This window comes from Peromyscus californicus, unplaced genomic scaffold, assembly GCF_007827085.1.
Source record: "Peromyscus californicus insignis strain IS unplaced genomic scaffold, ASM782708v3 Scaffold_3__1_contigs__length_106647218, whole genome shotgun sequence".
Taxonomy (NCBI): Eukaryota; Metazoa; Chordata; class Mammalia; order Rodentia; family Cricetidae; genus Peromyscus; species Peromyscus californicus.
Genome location: NW_026294551.1, coordinates 486,670 through 509,122, shown reverse-complemented (window position 1 = coordinate 509,122; position 22,453 = coordinate 486,670). Strand labels below are relative to the sequence as shown.

The 22,453-nt window shown below is 42.9% G+C and overlaps 1 protein-coding gene across 3 annotated transcripts in view; it reads left to right on the top strand.

The window, feature by feature from the left end:
* Window positions 1-22,453, top strand: part of Tbcd (tubulin folding cofactor D) — a 176,134-nt gene that overhangs the window by 124,527 nt on the left and 29,154 nt on the right. For all 3 annotated transcript variants that reach the window (XM_052756745.1, XM_052756744.1, XM_052756743.1), the window contains 6 exons: window positions 7,817-7,897; window positions 9,831-9,904; window positions 10,609-10,726; window positions 13,247-13,307; window positions 14,712-14,734; window positions 18,954-18,985. In XM_052756745.1, coding sequence (XP_052612705.1) covers window positions 7,817-7,897; window positions 9,831-9,904; window positions 10,609-10,726; window positions 13,247-13,307; window positions 14,712-14,734; window positions 18,954-18,985 — 389 coding nt within the window. The remainder of the gene's footprint in view (window positions 1-7,816; window positions 7,898-9,830; window positions 9,905-10,608; window positions 10,727-13,246; window positions 13,308-14,711; window positions 14,735-18,953; window positions 18,986-22,453) is intronic.

The window sequence follows — 22,453 nt, the reverse complement described above, 5'->3', positions numbered from 1 at the left end:
GTGTAGAACTTAAACATATTATTATATCCATTCTGTAAAAATATATGAGAACATGACCTGGCTCTAGGGTGTTCCTTCTCCAGTACAATGGGCTGTGTGATGCTTTGGTCTAAGTAGCAGATCAGCTGTTGCCTTATGAAGACAGTCCAGTAGCAAGCAGGCTTTACCACATCCTAGCATCACAGGGCCTCTGACCAGGGTCTCATCTTCTTGACTGGTATTTCTCTCTCAGCCTGGATACTGGAGGGCAGGATCTCTGTCTGGACTTCATGTGAATGGACCACAGTGCTTTGTCTACCATGTAATTTCATAGGAATCTGGATGGGTTATCACTGGCAGTCCCTGTGAACATACCAAAATCTGTCCATTAACTGGTTGAGAAACATTGGTGTATGTGATTTACTCTGTGACCACTGGATAGGGTGTTTTTCTGCCTGGCCATTTTCCCAGTAACCATCTGCCTGTTTGCCTCTTGCTTATTTTCTTGGTTGCTGATGTCAGTTTCCTAACATCTCCAGCCTTGAGCATCATTTTAAAAATTGTCACCTTTTTTCCCTAGTAGTTTGTTTTCCAGGAATCTCATATGCTTGTGTCCTCTAAGTCACTGAAAGCAAGATGGCCTCAAGGTAGAGTGCCTCCATCTGCCTAAACCATCATTTCTGTTCCTTTTCTCATAGTGATGGTTGACCTAAGTCTGCCTTTTACTCATCCCTCATCAGCTTCAAACATGTCTCACCTTCTGGCCCTCCTCATATCTCTGGCTGCCTGCATGTGGCAAGCCCTGATCCCCATTTATGCTTTGTCCTGCCATCCTGGCATCTGACATCTTCCTTAGATTATGCTACCTCACTCCTTTCTCTTCCTCTGCCTTTGCCTCAGTCTCCCCTCTCCCACCTTCTGGTGGACTCCTCTTGGTTAGTATTTGGCCTTCCAGTACCTGGCATGCTACATATAGGTTCATTACTGCCTAGGGCCAAGGTTCAGGCTTATCTTCGGTAAGGTCACAGCTAGTTGGTGGCAGAGCTGGAATTGGCCTTTGGTGGTATGGAACCCACACTCTCAAGCTTGTTGGTGAGCCTTCACACCTTGATTTGTACTCTCAGCCTTGTAACTGTGATCAGTTTTGCTGGCACCCCACCGTATGTCCCTCATTATTGTACAGTGTAGCGAGTGCGGACAGTGTACCCACCCAGGACACCTACACTTTCACTGGGGTGCAGAGGGCTCCCACTGTCTCTGATCTGTTCTGCCTGGCTCCGAGTGCTGGTGCTTTGCATTTTGTCTAGATTAGTATTGCTTGAAGAGTGTGCTTTTCCTTGTCTGAGTTCTTCCACTGAATACTGTGATTACCTGTTGTAGGTGCCTCTGTATTGTGATGTCTGTGCTGCTATGATGCTGTACAGCTCGCCTGCCAGGATGCCTTGTTGATCAGCAGTTAGGCATTTTTGAGGTTTTTATTCTGATGAATAAGGCACTCATTTAGAAATCTTTATGTGGATGTGTATTTTAACTTTCTTATGCAAAGACATGAGAATTTGTGGAGATTTAGCTTTGTATGAACTGTGAATGTATGGTTTTGGCCTCTCCATACCTTCCTGAGATTGGTTGCAGCCAGTCTTTGCACATCTTACCATTCACAGCATTTCATCTTTGCTAATGACCTGTGCTGGATATATTTCCATGTGCTTATTGGATTTTTATTTCTCTTTTTTATTGATGTTTCTAGGCAAATGTAGGCTAGTTTTTTTATTTTGGTTTTGTTTTCCTTATATATTTTTTAGTGCAAACTGTTTGCCAACTGTGCCTTTTTTTCTGTACATCTCTTTTAATAGCCTTATTGATGTGTAGTTAACACATGTTATATGCATACAAAGTATAGAGCTTGCTAAGTCTGACAGAGGAGGACTTAAACTGTCAGATGGGTAGCAGGTTTGTGAACATACTTGTCATCCGCTAAATTATTCTTCTGTTATAGATTGCTTTTCACCTTTGTCTATTTCTTTCCCTTAGCATGATTATTTTGCAATTCATTCATTTTATGTGTTGTGTCAAGAAGTTCAGGAGACAAGACTCAGTGGTTAAGAATATTGCTGCTCTTGCAGAGGATCTGCATTCGGGTCTCAATGCCTATGCCAGAAGGCTCACAGCTGCCTGTAACTCTAGCTACAGGAGATCCAGCACCCTTTTCTGGCCTCCTCAGGGACCCACACACATGTAGCATGTGCTAACACAGATTGTAAAACATATACCTAACTAAACATAATAAAAACAGATCCTGTGCACCAGACCAGTCTGTTGAGTCTGCCTGACCCTTAGCCTACCCAAACTATATCTAACCTCTAGGCCTAGCCTGGGTCAGACATCCTGTGCTCTGATCCAGTCTGGTGAGTTCCTTGGACCCTAGCTCACCTACACCTTCCCCACCCACAGACCTAGCCTGGGTTGCATATCTCGTGTGCTGACCCAGTCTTTCGAGTTCTTGAAACTCTGCTTGCCTGTGCTGTCCCCACCCTAAGACTTAGACTCAGTCATTCAGCCTGTGTGCTTGCCTGCCTGGATGACTGCTTTACTCTGGGCCACCACACCACCCTCACATTCCTCAGCATAGATAGGGTAAATCAGCCCACACACTACCCCAGGCAGATCCTGCATGCCTTTTTGTTTATTTCTGAATTGAAATCCCCTCTGTTGCTCTAGTCCACCACCAAGATCCACCAGTTCTATAGAAATGAGAATTACTAAGGTGAACCCAAGGATACAAGATTTAAAAGAACAGTCATGAGTGTCATCAGAGAATCCAAGGAATTTAAAGACAACATGAGCAAACAACTCAGTTAACTAAAGAGAATAGTGGCCTGAATGATGCCCAAAAAACACAAACCTATGGCAGAAGGAAATATAGACAGTTCAGGACTGGAAACTGAATTCAGTAAAAAGATAGAAATACTGAAGAGAGCTCAAGCTGAAATGAAGATGGAATTGAAAAACTCAGTAACTCAATTAGAAAATCCAGAGGGACTCTGTCTCGAAGAAAAAAAACAAAACAAAACAAAACAAAACAAAAAAAAACCCAGAGGAAAACCTTGCAAGTAGAAGATAGAATGTTGGGACTTGAAGATAAAGTAGAGGAATTAGACCACACAGACAAAGAATATGAAGAAATTTTAAAAAATTATTATTATTTTATTTATTATTATTTTATTTATTTATTTTTTTGAAACAGGGTTTCTCTGTGTAGTCCTGGCTGTCCTAGAACTTGCTCTGTAGACCAGGCAGTTCTCAAATTCAGAGATCCTCCTGCTTCTGCCTCCTGAGTGCTGGGATTAAAGGCATGTACCACCACACCAGGCTATAAGATTTTTTTGTTTTGTTTTTGTTTTTCAAGACAGGGTTTCTCTGTTTCTCTGTGTAGCTTTGGAGCCTATCCTGGAACTCACTCTGTAGACCAGGTTGGCCTCAAACTCACAGAGATCCGCCTGACTCTGCCTCCCCAGTGCTGGGATTAAAGGCATGTGTTACCACGCCTGGCAGCTTTTCTTTAATTCCTTTTCACAAGTTGGAAATGTAGCTGGTTGGGTTCTTACCCTGAGGTCGCCACTTTCCTTATTCCATTTCTTAAGCTGTTTATCTCCTTGAACACAGGACTTGGCTCAATTCTACCTCCTGGTGCTCCTTTTCTCTTCAACTTATACATTTTTTTTTTTCCCTTGCTCAGCTTCCTCCTTTTCACATGTATCTTCATTAGAGTTACCACATGACAGAGTCTATACTAGGCTGTTTTGAGATTTCCTCTGCCAACGGAATTTATCCAAATCTCTTCACTTTATCCTCAGACTCTTTGGACAAGAGCAAAAAACAGCTACATTCTTCACCACAATATCGTAGAATGATCTCTAGGCAAATACTAAAATTCTTCTCCTCTAAATCATTTTGAGCCAGGCCCCCACAGTTCAGATCTTCCATGCTTCTACTAGTATCGCCCATTAAGCAGTACTTAAAGCATTCTACTGCTTTCCTAACCCAAACCCCCAAAGTCCAAATTCCTCCAAACAAAAGCATGGTCAGGCCTATCACAGCAATATCCCAGTCCCTGGTACCAACTTCTGTCTTAGTTAGGGTTTCTATTGCTATGAAGAGACACCACTCTTACAAAGAAAAACTTTAATGGAGCCACTTACTGTTTCAGAGGTTTAGTCTATTGTCATCATGACAGGACATGGCAGAGTGTAGGCAGACATAGTGCTGGAGAAGGAGCTGAGAGTTCTGCATCTTGAGCCAAAGGCAACAGGAAGTGAACTTTGTCACTGGGTGTAGCTTAAGCATAGGAGACCTCAAAGCCCACCCCCATAGTGACACACTTCCTCCAACAAGGCCATACCTACTCCAACAAAGCCACACCTCCTAAAAGTGCCACTCCCTATTGGGGCCATTTTCTTTCAAACCACCACAAGTCAAAAAAACAAAAAACAAAAAAAAACAAAAAACAAAAACCCCAAAACAAAAAAACAAAAACAAAAAACAAAACCCAATTTAGAAAAATGGGTCATGGATCTGAACAGAGTCCTTAAAAGAAGAAATAAAATGACTAAGAGATATCTTAATAGAAATGGGCAGTGGTGGCTCAGGCCTTTAATCCCAGCACTCGGGAGGTAGAGGTAGGTAGATCTGTGTGAGTTTGAGGCCAGCCTGGGCTACAGAGCAAGTTCCAGGACAGGCTCCAAAGCTACACAGAGAAGCCCTGTCTCGAAACCAGTATATATGTAGTAAATGTTCACTATCTTTAGCAATTATGGAAATACAAATTAAAACTACTTTGACAGTTCATCTAACCCCAGTGACAATGGCTAAAATCAAGAAAAACAGTTGACAACAAATGCTGACAAGGATGTGGGGAAAGGGAATTCTCATTTACTGTTCATGAGATTGCAAACTGGTGCAGTCACTCTGAAAATCTGTGTGGAGAATTCTCAAGAAGTTAAAAGATCTACCATATGACCCAGCTGTACCACTCTTTGGTATATACCTAAAGGCTTCTTCTCCTATCCCACAGAGATAGTTGCTCAGCTATGTTCATTGCCACCCTATTCACAATAGCTAGGAAATGGAAACAACCTTTCAGCTGATGGACAATGGAAATGTGGTACATGTACACATTGGAATTCTGTTTAGCTATAAAGAAAAATGAAACCATGAAATTTGTAGGTAAATGGATAGAACTAGAAAATATTGTACCAAGTGAAGTAACCTAGTCCCAGAAAGACAAGTGCTGTAAGTTCTCACACATTTGTGGATTCTCATTCCTAGTCCTTTGATGTGAGTATATGACCTGAGAGTTACCTAAGAAACCAGAAAAGTAAAGAGAGACTGTGGTCAGGAGGAATATAGAAGGCTCTCCAGAGAGGGGTATATTAGGTCACAGGGGAAAATAGGGAAAATGTGGGGAGGACTTTACCTGGTGAGGGGTGGGGAGGACAATTTACCGAGAGAAGGGATAAATAACACAAAGGATGATTGAAAAATCCACAGGGAAACATTCTATGTTAACCTAAAAATGCATATATGCTATAGAAGTGTATGTGCATATATACACAAATAATTTAAATGAAGTTATAATACTTGGTGGTGATGCTGCCTCCAAGAGCCATAGACTATGTCAGTGACATTTCTGTTGCTGTCATACAACACCATACCCAAGACAACGCTCAGAAGAAAGAGATTATTTGGGCTTATGGTTCCAGTGGGATAAGACTGTCATGGCAGCAAGCAGCAGGTATGGTGGTGGCATTCACATCTCAGCTATGAATAAGAAGCAGAGTGAACTGCAAGTGGGTGAGGCCTTTTACTCTTAGAGCCTACCCCAGTGACACACTTCCTCCAGCAAGGCTATACTACCCTAAACCGTCCAAAACAGCACTGCCACCTGGGCCCAGTTGTTCAAGTGCCTGAGACTATGGGGAACAGTTCTTATCAGACCACATTATTAGTTAACAAAGACCCCAGTGCCAGGAATGGGAATCCTCCTTTTGAGTTATTGGTCAGGAAAGTTGCAGTAGACTCCCAAAATTAAATTATTGCTGCTGCCTTTGGTTGCCTTCCAGAACTTGAAGGTAAGACCTTATTGCTGAAGCTACAACACATTTAAGACAAGGGACTTGGAGGAATTGAGCTGGAACTAACCTGAAATAATCCTCCCCGAGGACTAGCTTTCATAGTATGTGAAGGTGCTATGCAAGCTGCCAAGGCAGAAAAGCAATTAATAGTTCTATTCAGCTGAAAAGTCTATGGACTTTTCACCACAACAATGATCAGCACAGCAGAATATACTCAGGGGTACAGTAGTGGCACTTATTTCTTGGGGGTAATGAACAGTAATATAATTGGACTTAAGGCCTATTCAAAAGGAGGGACTATATACACATCTGATACTGTAAACCTCACCAACTTACCCATGGCTGGTGAGGTCATGACCCCTAAAGGAGAACCTACAGCTGCTATTTTTCTGAACCAGTATAATTTCCAGCTGCTTTATAAATACCTGTCCTTATATCCACAGATAAATGTAGCTCTCATCCCAAATCAAAAAACTTCTTTTTGCAGCAGAGAGTCCATCACAGAAATCCACAACTGGTAAAAATGCAGAGAACAACTGACCATTGGTACCCATTCTCAGGAGATTTATCTGCAACACAACTCATACACCTAAGGCTCAGGAAACATCATGGAAGAGGAGGTGGAAGGATTGTAAAAGCCAGAGGACCAGAACATCTTCTATGAGATAATGTCTTCTATAGATGACAGTGAACTGTACCTATGAAAGCTTAACAATATGGTTGCCTAAACAAGACCTGCACCATGGCAACACCAGTTCACATTCCAGTGTAGATGGGGAAATCTCACAAAGCTGCATCTCTAGATGAAGTGCTATGGGGCAGTTGATGGCTGCTGACAGGAAGAATCAGTCCTTTCCAGGGACAAACCCCCCTAGGTTATCCAACCCCAAGTGGTCAGCCTTAAGCATATTAAATGAACACACACTAAATGAAGCCAGCAACACTAAATGGACTTAGCAGGTTATATTTATTTATACCTACCCACTAATAGTTGAAGAGGTCATGAAACTGTAAGGAAATCAGAGGGTGGACAGAAGGAGTTGCGGGGAGAGGGTGGAATGAAAAGATGTAAATATAGTACTTATGTATGTAATTCTAAAAAAAAGTTCAAAAAATCAAATAGAATAAAAATAAAACTTTAAAACAACAACAAAAAGCCAAGTTTGATGATGCATGCCTTCAATCCTAGTGCTTGGGAAGCAGGCTGATCTTTGTGATTTTGAGACCAGCCTAGGCCAAAAGCAAGTTCTGTTCCAGTCAGAGGTCCATAGTAAGACCCAGGCTTCAAACAAAAAGCCCATTCCTTTGTCCTATTGTGTGCCTGTGGCATGGATAAATAAGCAGTCGACTTCTCCATGAGCTGCATGTGCATGGGGTGCTGCTCCCAATCACAGTCCTGGGTATGCTACTGAGCTGTGTGAATGGTCTGGACGAATGCTCTCCTGTCTTGAGTAGCTGCAGATGCAGGGAATATTGGGTCATCTAGTAGGTAGCTTTTACTTTTGAAGGAATGACCAAACTATTTTTGAATGTAAATGTTTTAGTTTCCATTCTCAAGGGCAGTATATAAAAGTTCTGGCTTCTCCATGTTATTTTTAATCTTTAAGCAATGCATAAAATAATGGCTTAAGAGAGTTTTATACATACGTGTCATTGTACTGCTTATATTTGCCCCTTTCTCCAGCTCTTAATATTATGTCTTTCAGTGTGTTTATTGCTGGATTCCAGGAATACACCAAGCCGATGATTGACCACTTGGTCTCCATGAAAATTAACCATTGGGATGGGTAGGTTTTGTGTTTTTTGTGACTCTCTGAAAATTCCTTTTTTTGCTCCCAACAGAAGTTCAGTTGAGCTTATAAGTTCATGAATGTATTTTCTCATTGTAGACAAACTATTTTAAAATAATTATTTCTGAGAAGTAATGAAAATTCCAGTATCTCTGTGTGGCATGCTTGTTAATGGTCTATCTGTCTAGTTTCATTTCTGGAGCTGTTGGTCAGGCAATTCTGAGATGTAATTATTCCTGAATACCCTTGTCATATGTAATAGGGAAGCTATGCCTGAGGACAGGGCAGTCCAGACAGCTGGAATAGCCTGGTCTTCCCAGTCATTTGACCCTGCCTCCATACTGATTCTGCTCTGCCTAGGTAGCTTATATTTTGTCACCCAAGAACCAAGCAGACTTTAGTGGTAGTTCCCCTAATTACAGTGGCAGCTTTGGGGCCATCTTGGTATTTCATAAGTAGTTAAATGTATCTTCAAAGAAGAAAGGCAAGTGTATAACTTAGATGTGAGCACTGTTAGTATTCTGCTACCATTTCTAGGTAGGCCTGGTCAGCCAACACAGGGCAAATGCTGGGGGAATTAGTAGTATAACCCTGGTGTCCCTTCCAAATCCCAGTGTCAGAGTGGGTCTTTGTGGTTGAAAGGCCCACTCTGACACCAGGGACCAAAGCTTTCAAGTATTTGTTGGCTGCTGCTATGCTTGTGTAGCTGTGTGCAACCTGCATTGGACTCTGGAGTGAGGAGCCTCTGGCTCAAGCCTCCATGTTGCTCACTTGGGCTAGCTGTGACAACCTAACAGGAACTCCTTCCTTTCCTTCAGGAGCTTATGTGCCAGGTATGCAGGCAGATGGGATATTAAATCTCTTATTGGGAGAAGAGCACCTAGACTTGCCCAGCCAGAGGTTAATTAAATTGCCTTTCATACTAGTTTACCAGACAGCAAGATATTTAAAACCACATTGTGAATATGCAATCCATGAGTTAGACTAAGTTTTTGAACTTTTGAAATCTTTGATTGATTTTCTAATTCTGTTGGTTCTTTCCTGTGTTTTGAGTGGGGCTTTCATTTTAGATGAATGTATACCTCTAATTTTTCATCTTCCTGATCTATTTATCATTATGAAATGTTTCTTTGTTTCATAGATTTCTTAAAGTGTAACATGATATTGAATCTGTGTGCATGGGCTATCAATCAGCTTTTTCTTTAAAGGGACAGATAGTTAATACCTTAGGTCTCTGTCTCATATATACATATATACATACATATATATTTTTTTTCTTTTTTTTTAAAGATTTTATTTATTTATCATGTATACAGTGAGTGTTCAGCCTGCAGGCCAGAAGAGGGCACCATATCTCATTGTAGATGGTTGTGAGCCACCATGTGGTTGCTGGGAATTGAACTCAGGACCTCTGGAAGAGCAGCCAGTGCTCTTAACCTCTGAGCCATCTCTCCAGCCCCCTATATTTTTCTTTTATATGACCCTTAAAAATGTAAAAATGAGGCCGGGCGGTGGTGGCGCACGCCTTTAATCCCAGCACTTGGGAGGCAGAGCCAGGCGGATCTCTGTGAGTTCGAGGCCAGCCTGGGCTACCAAGTGAGTCCCAGGAAAGGCGCAAAGCTACACAGAGAAACCCTGTCTCGAAAAACCAAAAAAAAAAAAAAAAAAAAAAAATGTAAAAATGATCCTTAACTTAGAGCCTTACAAAAGAAGCCTTGGGCAGTTTTTGACCTGCTGACCACAAATCATCATTTTCTTATAGCAAGTGTCAGAATTCTTTTCCTTTTTAGTTGAGTAATATTCCATTGTCTGTATCTACCATATTTTGCTTATTTATTCACCTGTTGATAGATCCTTGGGTGTTGTGAATAATGTGGATATGAGTGTGACTATGCAAACCACTCTACTAACAGCTCCTGTTACTTCTCAGGGCCATCCGAGAACTGTCTGCAAAGGCACTGCACAACCTGACCCCACAAGTACCTGAGTACATAGCCACTCACGGTAGGTGTGCATACCACTTCCTGCAGCACTCATATTGGTGCACTTGTGTGCATATGTGTGCACACACACAGCAGAAAGATGTTCTGTTCTCATAGTAGATGAAGATAATGTCCTATGTCTGTTGCTGAAGAGTAAGTCGTAGGCTAAATCAGGATAGAGTATGAAGACAAATGCAGTGTGTTTGTCTAGTGGCAGCTTTGGGTGGCATTAGGCACAGGTGCCATCCACAAAACAAGGAATCTATGGGGGGTTGCATTGTATATGTTAAAAATGATGGGGATTCCAGGGGCTCATTTTAGCCATCAGTGCTTCTAGATTGGTATGTACTTAGAATTTGGAGCTGTCCTGCTTTCTCCTCCCTAAACATCAGAGGCTGAGGTTTTCTGCTCTCATTGGGAAAGAATAAAGAGTGAAAGTGCCTGTTACCTTTTATGGTTGTGTGGCCTTCAATCTGCCTGCTCTCTTTAGGTAGAGGTGCAGATGGGAAAATCTGTAGATATGACCTTTTTCAGCTGTCCCTCACTGGGTATGTGGGGGCCTGTAGGCATGTACTGATTTATATGCTATGTCCTAGCACATTGCCCTGGTTGCTCAGGAGGGAGCTCTGCCCACCAGAAACAGTGGTGGTGACCCTGACCAACACCAGAGGAAATACTTCTAAGTAATGAGTTGTCCATGTGTGTCCTTCAACTTGACTACTGCAGTATTCCCAACATTATTATTGATGACACTGAGCCCAGATCTACACACTAGACATGGCGCCATCCTCTCCTGCGCAGAGGTCACCTATGCCCTGTACAAGCTGGCTTCACAGAGTAACAGGTAGGAGATGTCATCTGGGAAGCTAGGTAACAATAGTGATTTTGGGTTTGAGAATAGCTTGTCTGCTCTGATTGTCGATCATGTGTTTTTAGGATTCCATTTTATGTTGAGATGGTCAGTGGTTAGGACTGCTCTCCTCTTTTCAGGGAAGGACTGCTGGTTGGCATTTGGTTTTCCAAGGATTCAGACAACAAGAGCAATGACACCTGTTTAGAGGTGGCACTGAGCAGTTCATTTGTCACTCTGTGTGTGAATGTGTATCTGTATGTGTGCATGCTGTGTGCATGTGTGCACTTGTGTGCCACAGAACACATGTAGGTCAGAAGAAACCTTGGGCATCTTCCTCATGCTCCACCTTGTTTAAGATAGTGTCAGTCTTGCTGCCCACCAAGCTAGCTGCCCTGTGAGCTTCAGATGTTTCCCATCTTCCTGGGAGTACATACAAATGCACCACTGTGTCTGGCTTTTACCTGGGTTCTGAGGATCTGAACTCGGGTTGTTTGACTTATGTTGACAAGGTATTTTCTTGATGAGTCATCTCTTCAGTCCCCATTTGTTACTTTAATAATTTAAACTATTTGAAAGTGTAAGTTAGGGCTGTGTTGTGGTGGTGTACTCCTTTAATCCCAGCACTTGGGAGGCAGAGGCAGGCAGATTTCTGAGTTCGAGGTCAGCTTGGTCTACAGAGCAAGTTCCAGGACAGCCAGAGATACATATAGAAACTCTGTCTGGAAAAAATCCAAAAAGGAAAAACAAAAGGTAAGTTTGGAAGTTTCCCTTGGGCATATCCCCCCGCCCTCCCCATTGTCTGCATCTATAGTATAACTACAAAGCAAGAAGTCAGGACCATGTACAATGGTACATTCCTTACATCACTGTGCGGTTGACTCCTCAAAAATAAGATCTTATAGACACAGTGCCATCTATGACCTACCTTTAGGTTCAAGCTTGAAATTTGTACTTAAGTCATTTCCTGTTGTGTTAGGTGACTCCTTTGTGTTAAGAGGACAGCAGATGGGTACATGAACCTCATTCCTACCTATCAGCCCCAAGGAGGCTTGGTTGTCCCTTGGACCCCAGAACCCAGCTCACAGACTATATGAGTGGAAAGGACACCTTGCTCTCCTTGGTTATGGTAAAAGGCACTTGGGCCATGACATTTCTCAGCAGTGCATTGTGATACTATGGTACATTTGAGATCCATTCCCAAGCTGTTGGATTTATACGTGGCCCAGGGTGTTAAGGCTCTACACGGTTCTACTCAACACGTAAGGGATTTCAGACCTCCAGGGCATTGGGGCTCTGTGTGGCTCTGCTTAGTTAGTACTTAGCAGACTAGATCTCTAGTGAGCTGGAGTTAGTTACCACATAGCTCTGTCTAGCAAGTAATAGATATCAGATCCCCAGGGTGTTGTGGCTGTGCATAGTTATGCCTAAAACACAGGAGATTATAGCTCCATAAGTAATTGACACTGCATAGCTCTGCCTGGCACATGCCATCAGAAGAAAGCAGATGTTTAGTGTGAATTGTGATTTACATTATAGCATGTGCTTAGTGAGTTACTGTGTGAGTCAGGCAAAGTAGAACTCCCTGTTGAAGTCTTTAAGTACTAGGTTGACTGTAGCAGAAGTCTTTCTGAGGACAGCAGAAGGCTCCTGTGGGAACCCATATAACCCTGTAGGGGACTTAACACTTCCACAGTGTCAGCAGGGGCCTGATATTCAGTAAGGGTACTGTGTCTTCAGCAAATTGGCTATAGGTCAAAGCATAAAGGCAGCACCCAGATGCCCACATACTGAAACCAACACAGATTTTTTTTTTTTGTGTGTGTGTGTGTGTGTGTATGTGTGTACGTGTGTACGTGTGTACGTGTGTATGTGTGTACAGATATACTTGTCCATGTGTGTATGTATGGAGACCAGAGATTGACAGTGGATATCTTACCTTCCCTGATTGTTCTCTTATTATTTGTCGTTTCTATTTTAAATTAAATTTAGTGGCTGAAGACAATGGCTTAGTAGTAAAGAACACTTTCAGAAGACCCAGGTTCAGTTCCCAGCACCTGAATGACAGCTCACAACCCTTTGTAACTCCAGTTCTAGGGACTCCAGATACCTTCTTCTGAACTCCATGGCATCAGTCATGCATATGGTATACATATACATGCTGGCAAAACCACTCATACATATAAAAAAATAAAATATTGAAATTACAATTATTTATTTGCGAGAGGGAGAAACAGAAACATGTGTGGGCATGAGTTTGCCATGACTCACATGTGGAAGTCAGGGGACAACTTGAGGGGAATCACTTCTTTCCTTCTTCCTTGTGGGTCCCAGGGATAGAACTCAGGTTGTCAGGGTTAGCAGCAAGTGTCTTGGAGCCATCTCTTCAGCCCTCAGCACAGAAGTGAGAGATCTACAGGGATTGTGGGAGCAGGAACAAGAAGCCATTCTTTCCTGTGAACCTGAGCTCCGGCTTAGTCCTTAATGAACTCAGTGCTGCTTCACCTTCTGCAGGCCTGTCACATACTACCTGGATGAGAAGGCAGTACAAAGTCTGAAGGAGATCCACCAGCAGGTTTGTGTGGCCCATCTGAACCCCGTCCGCTTGGACAGGATCTGCTCACCTAGTTGACCAGGACATGATGGCTTTATGGGTTCTCTCCACCAACATTACTTTTGTTGGGGTTTATCTGGAATTGATAATTGGGCTAGACTTGTTCTCTGGGGCCAGAAGCCATCTTGTTGGGTGGTCATCACCGTCAGTGGGTTTCAGGGCTGTGTTGGTGTCTCACTGTGGTCCTTAACAGGAAGGAGTTCCCAGCTGAGGGGTTGGATGTCCTTCTAGAGGGTTAGGTACCCATTAAAAAAAAGACCTTTTTTGTTTGTTTTTTTTGAAATTTTCTGGAGCTGAGGACTGAACCCAGGGAGGGCCTTGTGCTTGCTTAGGCAAGCACTCTACCACTGAGCTAAATCCCCAACCCCCAATTTTTTTTTTTTTAAATTTAAAAAAGGCCTTTTATTTCTACCTTTGCCCCTGTGGCCCTAATCTCCACTCTCCTGAAATTTAATATTGAATTTTGTACATTTTGGGGAATGGGAAGCATGTATATTTTTCTGGGATTTTGGGATTCTCAAAACCTTCTATGACATAAAAGAGAAAAAGTATGAACACAGGATATTTTCAAGGAATTAAAATTCCTCCACATTCCTAAGGAATTAAATGGTTTTATTATTCCTTGTTGTAAATATTTTTTTCCTTACAATTTTCCTCTTTTTTATTTTATTTTATTTTATTTTTTTTTGTTTTTTTTTTTTTGTTTTTTCGAGACAGGGTTTCTCTGTGTAGCTTTGCGCCTTTCCTGGAACTCACTTGGTAGTCCAGGCTGGCCTCGAACTCACAGAGATCCGCCTGGCTCTGCCTCCCGAGTGCTGGGATTAAAGGCGTGCGCCACCACTGCCCGGCCAATTTTCCTCTTTTTATAATAATGGTTTGTTTTAGATCATAATGACTGTGATGAGGCCATTTGGTTAGTTTTTACATTTCTTGCTTTAAAGTGGAGCCTGGCCTTCTTGCTCAGTTTTGGAAGTGAGGGTGAGGAGGGTGGCAGCTCCATGCAGAGGCTGAGAGAATGGAGCCTCTGTGTCCTCTGAACCAGGACATGTGTCCTGAACCATATGGCAGGATTAGTTTTCTGCCTGAGTGGCAATCAGTGGGCCAGGGTGAAAGGGGCCACCCTCTTTATGTCTGTGTGCCTCAGTTTCCCTTTAGAGATAACTCACTTGAAGAACCTAACCAAGGCCAGGTACAATGAGGTGGGCCTTTGTCTTCTGACCTTCCTGATTGGCTGTCTGGCAGCCTGAAGCCCAGCTCTGTCATTCTACCATCATTCGTATATTGGTAGTAGTCACTGTCATATGCATAACTAATTATTTAACCGAAAAAACTTAAAATAACTGACTTTCCATTCTTTAATTTTAGCTTTGTGATCGTCATCTCTATAGGTAAGCCTGCAGAGTAAGACTTCCTATGTGTGTAATGGAAATGTGTGTTGTCTGGAATAGCTGGGTCAGAAACACTGAATTACATTTATGTGTGTGTGTAAAACACATGCCATGTGCACTGGTGGAGGTCAGAGGACAATTGTAGGGGTTGGTTCTTTCCTTCTATCTTGTGGGTTCCAGGGATTGAACTCAGGTTGTCAGGCTTGGTGAAAGGTACCTTTACCTGCTGAGCCGTCTTGCTGTCCCTCACCTTCACCTTCACCTGTCCTTACTGTTACGTGTTCACTTTGAAGACATGCAGCTGTCACTCAGCCCAGTGTTAAAGGGCATGAAGGCCACAGCTCTTTGGTGTCTTTAGGCTTTTTGGAAGCTAAAGTCACAGGTCATGGCACCCCGTGTTTCACCGTGTCCTTGGCAGTTCTGTGGTTGGAGACAGTGTATCCTGCCCAAATGAGCGGGTGTTCCCTATCTGCTTTTGGTGGCTCTTGGCTCTTGGGCCTTGAGTGCTCTCTGTTCCTGCAGTCTTCCTCCTTTAGATTCTGTGCAGGTAGGATAATATGGAAAGCCTTTAGGTCTGGTTCTTTCTCCTATTGTGGCTTTGAGATTCATCCATGTTTTAGTGTACAATATTTTTCTGTTTTGTTTTATTTTAGACAAGGTCATACTATGCCCCACTGTGGTCTTTTCAAAAAATTTTATTTTATGTGTATTGATGTTCTGCCTGACTGTATGCCTGTAGATAACATGCGTACAGTGCCCAAGGAGGCCGGAAGGTGTCTGGTTTTCTTCAGATGGTTGTTAGCTGCTGCATGAGCACTGGGAATTGAACCTGGGTTCTCTGGAAAAGTAGCTAGTGTTCTTTAGTGCTGAACCATTTCACCAGCCCTGCGAATTACCTTTTTTTTCCCCCTTTTATTATTTTTTTTTTAATTGTTTTTTCAGACAGGGTCTCACTATGTTGCCCTGGCTGGCCTAGGACTCACTGTGTAGACCAGATTGGCCTTGCATTTGCAGAGCTCCATCTGTCTCCCAAGTGCTGATAAGAATGCACCACCACACTTGGTCCTACTGTACTGGCAATTCACCTGCTTCAATTTCCCTATGCTGGGATTCTATCATACCTATTTGGTTTGTTTAGTTTTGTGTCCACTTTCAGTGCTGAGAAGCAATGTGTGGGCTTAGGTTGTCATCTCAACTCAGGGTACAGTATGGAATGAAGCTGCTGGGCACATCAGCTTGTATCTTAGTGTACATGTGTGTCCCTTTCCTTGAGTATATTAGGGATGGTTTTGCTGGGTCATTTGACAGGTGTATGTCTTTAAGAAACTAGTAGGTTTCTTTGCAGATCATCCAACCCTTAGCCCTGTGTCCTAACTAGCTCCACATCTGAAAGTTTGTGGTCTGCAGTGGTATACTGTAGTGGTATTCATTGTTTCTAATTTGTTTGTGAATGTGGTTTATGTGTCCCCAGTAACTAAGTGATGCTGAGCATCCTGTGCTGACTGAGCATTGCCTGTCTCCTGTGGAGTGATCATTCATTCAATTCCTTTTCCCTCCACTTTGAGATGGGGTCTGTCTGCATAGTCCTGGCCATCCTGGAACGCTCTATGTAGATCAGGCTGGCCTCAAACTCACAGAGGGCTGCCTTCCGAGGGCTGGATTAAGGCTGTATGCCACCACATACAGCCCTTACTCACTTTCTTAAAAATACCCACATCTGTCTTTTCTTGTTGAGCAGTCAGAGCTCTGTGTATTCTGGATCTGAGTTCCGTCAGACACTGGATTTCCCTGTTTCCCTCCCACTCTGTTCCATTTCTTGCTGTGGTGTTTCTTCTTGTGGTGTGGCGTCGAGCACTTACTGTCCTGTATTCTTGAAGTGGGACGCCTCCCTTCCTGTATCTTACTGACTGCTTTCCAAACCTTTAAGAGTAGGTAGTGATGGTAGGTGCACATGGTGAGCCTTTGTGGAGCTAAGATTATCCCCATTTGGGCCTCTGGGCCTGTCAGAACTGTCTGTCACATAACTCTCACCATATTAACCTCTTCTTTCTGTGAGGACTCTGAGACATTTTCCTTTCTTGCTTTTTTCACTGCCTGTTCCTAAACTGTGCCTAGGTCTGAGTAAAAATTCCTTGATTTTTTTTTTTTTTTTTTTTTTTTTTTTTTTTTTTTTTTTAGCAGTAGGATAAAATGACTTCCAGAAAACTTACTAAAACAATTTAATTTGGAGGACTGGAGAGATGACTCAGCAGTTAAGAGTACTGGATGCTTTTCCAGAGGACCAAGGTTTGATTCCCAGCACCCATATGGCAGCTCACAACCATCTGTAACTCCAGTTCTGGGGGATTTAATGCCTCTTCTGACTTTCGTAGGCACCAGACATGCAGATGGTACACAGATATACATCAGGCAAAATACCCATGCACATAAAATTTTTTTAATCTATTTAATTTTTGCAGTGTTTGCCTAAAGCTACAGAAGAAACTGTTTTAAATAGTATAGAGATTTGGGAGAATGATGTGATTTTATTTGTAGAGCTTGTGATAAGCCACAGGTGTCAAAGAAGTGGCATCTCAGTCCCCAAATAGGGTCATAGGCACCCTTTGTGGATGATGATGACTGGGTTGCTGCTGAGATCCATGTTTCTGGCAGTCACATTATATTCTGAATTACATTAGTCAGACTGATTTTGTAGCAGGGTTGTTGGCAGTGAGAGGCTTAGGGAAGACTCCAGCCTGGTGGCTGTATCTTAAGATGAGTGTCATCACTGTTCTCATCCCTGTGTTGGAAAGCAGATGTAGGGGGTTTCCTAATCTGCTATTTATCCTGTAGATTAATTAAACTTTTTTGAATAAAGCTCATCAATTTTAATTTTGTAAGATTTGGCACACTTTTTCAGAGTCATAGCCTGTAACTACCACCCTGAGGTAGATAGGCCTCCACAGACCTGCTTTCTGCTGTTGTAGGTTAAATTTTTTCTTCTGCTCTTTTTAATCTTCTGTCAACTATGTTTGGCATAATTTTTCTTTTACATGTTCAAGTTCTTAAAGTGTTCTGCATGTTCTCTGTGTCTTTTCCATTGTGGTTGATGTATTGTGCACCCTAATAAACTTATCTGGGGGTCAGAACAGAACATCCACTAGATAGATTTAGAGGCCAGAAAATGGTGGCACACATACCTTTAATCCTAGCATTATGGAGGCAGAGATCCATCCAGATCTCTGTGAGTTCAAAGCCACACTGGAAACAGCCAGGTGTGGTGACACACACCTTTCATCCCAGGAAGTGATGGCAGGAAGCAGAAAGGTATATAAGGTGTGAGGACCAGGAACTAGAGACTGTTAAGCTTTTAGGCTTTTAGCAGCAGTTCAGCTGAGATCCATTTGGATGAGTACACAGAGGCTTCCAGTTTGAGCAAACAGGATCAGCTGAGGCATTGGCGAGGTGAGGTTAGCTGTGGCTTGTTCTGTTTCTCTGATCTTTCAGTGTTCACCCCAGTATCTGGCTCCTGAGTTTTTTATTAATAAGACCTCTCCTGTTCTCTATCTATGCTGCAGGCTCTGGCCTTCATGGCTTCATTCACTAAGTATCTCCCCCTTTCAAGCCAAGGGGTTCCACTTGTACTTCACCCACATCTGCCCGTGGGAACTTGTGTGGCGGTGTCCTGAGGTATTAGAAGTCTCCATGCTGCACTAGCTTCCAGAATCTGCTGTGTAGCACACATATTCTCTGGTTTCCTAATTGTTTAAGGCAGATCTTGTTACTGTTGGGGCCAGAAGCCAAAGCCTCCCAAGCCGGTGCTGTTTTCTTATCTTGAGTACTTCCTAGCTCCTGCTTGCTAGCATTACAGGTTGGGTAGCTTCTGGCAGGCAGGATGGGCAACGACGAACATTAGTGTACCACTGCTTTGGGCCACATGATGGTCATCTTGGCATTGTTGTAAAGTGTGGTTAAGCAGCATTTGAGATTGGTTCTCTGTGATTTATCAGTGATGACCAAGATTCCTGTGAAAGCTCAAAGGACAACAGTCTGCCAGAAGATGATCTTGCCACAAATTTTTGTTTCTTTCCAAAAATGTAGCTCACACTTTGGGGGACTAAGTCCCCTAATTAAAACTGTCATAGTTTCTGGTGCCTGAAGTTGTATCTGTTGCGTGGTGGGGTGTTTCATGTTTTATGTGTAAAAGACTTTAACTCTGTCTGTTTTTTTTTATTTTTAGGGGTCTGGGAGGAGAGCTTATGAGACAAGCAGGTAGGTCTGAGGCCAGAAGCTGCTGTTCTTCATTCTGGTATGGGGGAGGAGTATCCTGAGGTCAGGCCAGAGTTAAAAATCTTAGTCCCTCAAAGCTTTGGTAGCTGTGGGCGGGCCTAGGGACACGTCAGCTGCAGATTTCTTCTTTATATTAAGTACTACAGAGTAAGGAATGGTTAATCAGATCATATGTTCATGTCCACAGGGATCTCATAGCATAATCAGGTGAATATTCCAAATTAGTTGAATGTAATAGAAAACTCTTGTGGGCTTATCTGGGGGATATCTCCAGATATCCTGGCAGTACTGGCCACAGTGGCAGCTGATACCCTGGTTTGGTGTATGTGTGTGTTGGGGGAGGGGCAGGTTTTGGTGTGCTGGTGTGGCCCAAGTTGAGACCAATCAGAACTGTCAGTGTCATCTTTGAATGCTCTGCAAGTCTGGACAGCAGTCCCAAGTGGGCTCTGACCACTTGGGGAGATGGCCTCTGTACTGTCCCTCACAGCCTGCTACAGTCATCTGGAGGCTGGATCTTAGGGTCTACATTCAGAGGCCATGTTTCTACAGGCAGGTCTACTGTGAGTCCTGGCATCATCCATGTGGTGGACAAGGGTGGGACAGAGCTTCCGGCACAGGTGGTCTTAGAGTGCCCCTCATTGGGGTAGAGTGGTGACACCAGTCACAAGCGGAAGAGCTTAAGGCTCTGGGGTCAGTTCGAAAGCGGTGCTGTTACGCTTGTTACCCAGCCACCAAGAGCTGGTGGGCACTTGACATTTCAGACAGAACAGAGATGACAGCACCTAGGTAGAGGCATGGGGATTCCAACAAATTGTATGTCCCAGGCTGCCTATACAGGGGAGTGGCCAATCCAAGGAAAACCAGAGTTGAGCCCCATTGGTACTTATACAGGTATCACTCAGGAAGATAAGAACTGTATGCTAGATGTGATAGACTATGGAACTACCTGTAAAGAAGTTTGTAAAGGAGTTTCTTGAGGAAGGCAGAGAATACACAGTATAAAGCAGACAGGACTGAGGCCAGTGGCAGCTAGAGGATTCATTTGTACATTGAGTGGATATGTTGAGGACCTAAAGTATGTAGGTCTTGGGGATAGATACTAGGCACATATATCCTGGCCCTCATAGATCCCAGAAGCTCGTGAATTAAGAGGTTAGCTGTGGCTTTTTAGCATCAGGAGGTTAGAACTCATACTAGGAGGTTGTTGAAGAAAAGCTGAATGGGGATGAAGCTTTATGAGCCTTTCTATAGCTGTCCCTGAGGTTCTCAGATGAGGTTGATAAGGCTCATGTGCCACCAGGGATTTACTATGGTTAAGCAATGAATTTATCTTTGATGGTTCTTGTTGAAACACAGAATACATTTAGATGAAGTGTTTGAAGCCTGATTTCAGTTTACTGGGTAGTCCTGATAGAACAGTTAGCCCGACCATCTGCAGAGCTGCTTCTCACTGACACTGCTCCTGAGATGCTGCCAGCACAGATGGCTTTTCTTGTATCTGAGCTCCCAATAGATGGCTGTCCCTGTAGGTCTGAGAGTTATGGGTGGGCTCCTGGTGTGGAAGGGCAGAAGGGCCAGGTTTAGCCAGTATGCTTGTGCATGTACCTTTAGAAATTGCCAGCTAAGTGCAGAAGAGCATACTCAGTTTCAGGCACCCATAGCTGAGATGAACAGGACTCTGTGGCCTACTGTGTCCCTTTTACACCTCTTGCTTGCCCCAAGGGACATGATCCTGCAACAGCCACTTTGTTCAGGTATGGAGAAGTCTCTCTATTGAGAGGTACCAGCTCCACTTTGCTCTACATATGTCAGCTTAGGCTCTTGAGTTTGATGATGTTGCTGGAAACTCTGGAAGCTGGAACTGGTCTCTGTCAGCTGACACATGGAATGCTGGAACTGAAACCATATAGCTGAGCCTGTGGCGAAGATGGGAATGTAAACTCTGGGATGTGACTTTTCTTAGATCCCTATTAGATCCAGTTTATTATATAAAAACGAAACAGCAAACCAAAACAATAACAGCAAATTTCTTACTTTGAAATACCTACTGACTCTTGGTAAGTTAAAAAATTAGTAGCAGACTTGTGTATCTTTGTGTAGATTCTCCTAGTGGTGTCCTATTTCATAATAAATACCATGCTCTCAGGGCCAAGATATGGGCAGGGCACCATGTTGCTCTCTAGACCACAGGATTGTTGGCTGTTTCACTGTTTTCCCATATCTAACTGGCTAGCCTGGATCTCACTATGTAGCCCCTGTTGGCTTCACACTTGCAGTGATGCTCCTGCTTCTACCTCCTGAGTGCTGGAATTACAGGTGTGTGCCATCACAGTGCCTGGCTACTATCATCGTTGTCTGGTGATGATGAACATTTTTTTTTCTAATTATTAGCCAGGCGTGGTGGCATACACCTTTAATCACAGTACTGGGGTTGCAGAGGCAGGCTGATCTTTGTGAGTTAGAGGCCAGCCTGGTTTTAGGACAGCTAGGGCTGTTACACAGAGAACTCCTGTCTCAAAAAAACTGAAAAAAAAATTAGTTTGTGTGTGTGTGTATGTATGTCAGTGGTATGTGCATGTGAGTGCAGGTGCCCTCAGAGGCCTGTAAAACACATGGGATCCTTGAAGCTGGAGTTACAGGAGGTTGTAAGCTGCCTGATATGGGTGCTAAAAACTGAATTAAGGAAGATCAGTAAGCATTTGTGACAGCTGAGCCATCTTTCCAGCCTTTTGGACATCTTTTTATATCCTTTTTTATTTCCTTTTCTAAGTTGATAAATATACTTAAAATTCATACATAGGACAGACCTCCAAGAGTATTTTTAAAAATAGTGAGGACTTGTTTTCTAGGAAGCAGGATGTTGTAGAAGAATGTGGGATTGAATTCATGTCATGGTGTTTGCAGTCTTGGTGAAAGGGCCTTTCACTGGATGGATGGTGTTACTACTCTTGGTCATGGGAAAGAAAACAGAATTGTATCTGTGCCTCACAAAGTCAAAACTACCTTGTGATTCTCTAAAAACTTGAGTTTGAAAAATATAACTGGAAAAAATTTCCAAGAAGTTTTGAAGACATTATTTCTTTAAAATGTTACTTGATTTGGAAATTTTCAAATCTGCACAAAGGTGAAGACAGGTGGTGTGATGATCCCTGTCACATAGCTAGCTGCACAGGTTAAAGTTGCTGTTGATATTTTATCTGCTCCCTGGCACCTCCAGATTTCTTAAGCAGGTCTCATACCCTGTCATAATGGGACTGGGAGTGTTTCTAACTGGTTTGGTTTTGTAGCTTTTGTCATTATAACACCTAGGAAAATTAATAGTAGTTCATAAGACAGAAATGAAAGGAAACATGTTGCCTATATATGGAAGAATATATTATACAAAAAGTTCATAGACAAAATGTAGATACATAGATAAGAATAATAGATTAAATATTGATACATGTATTT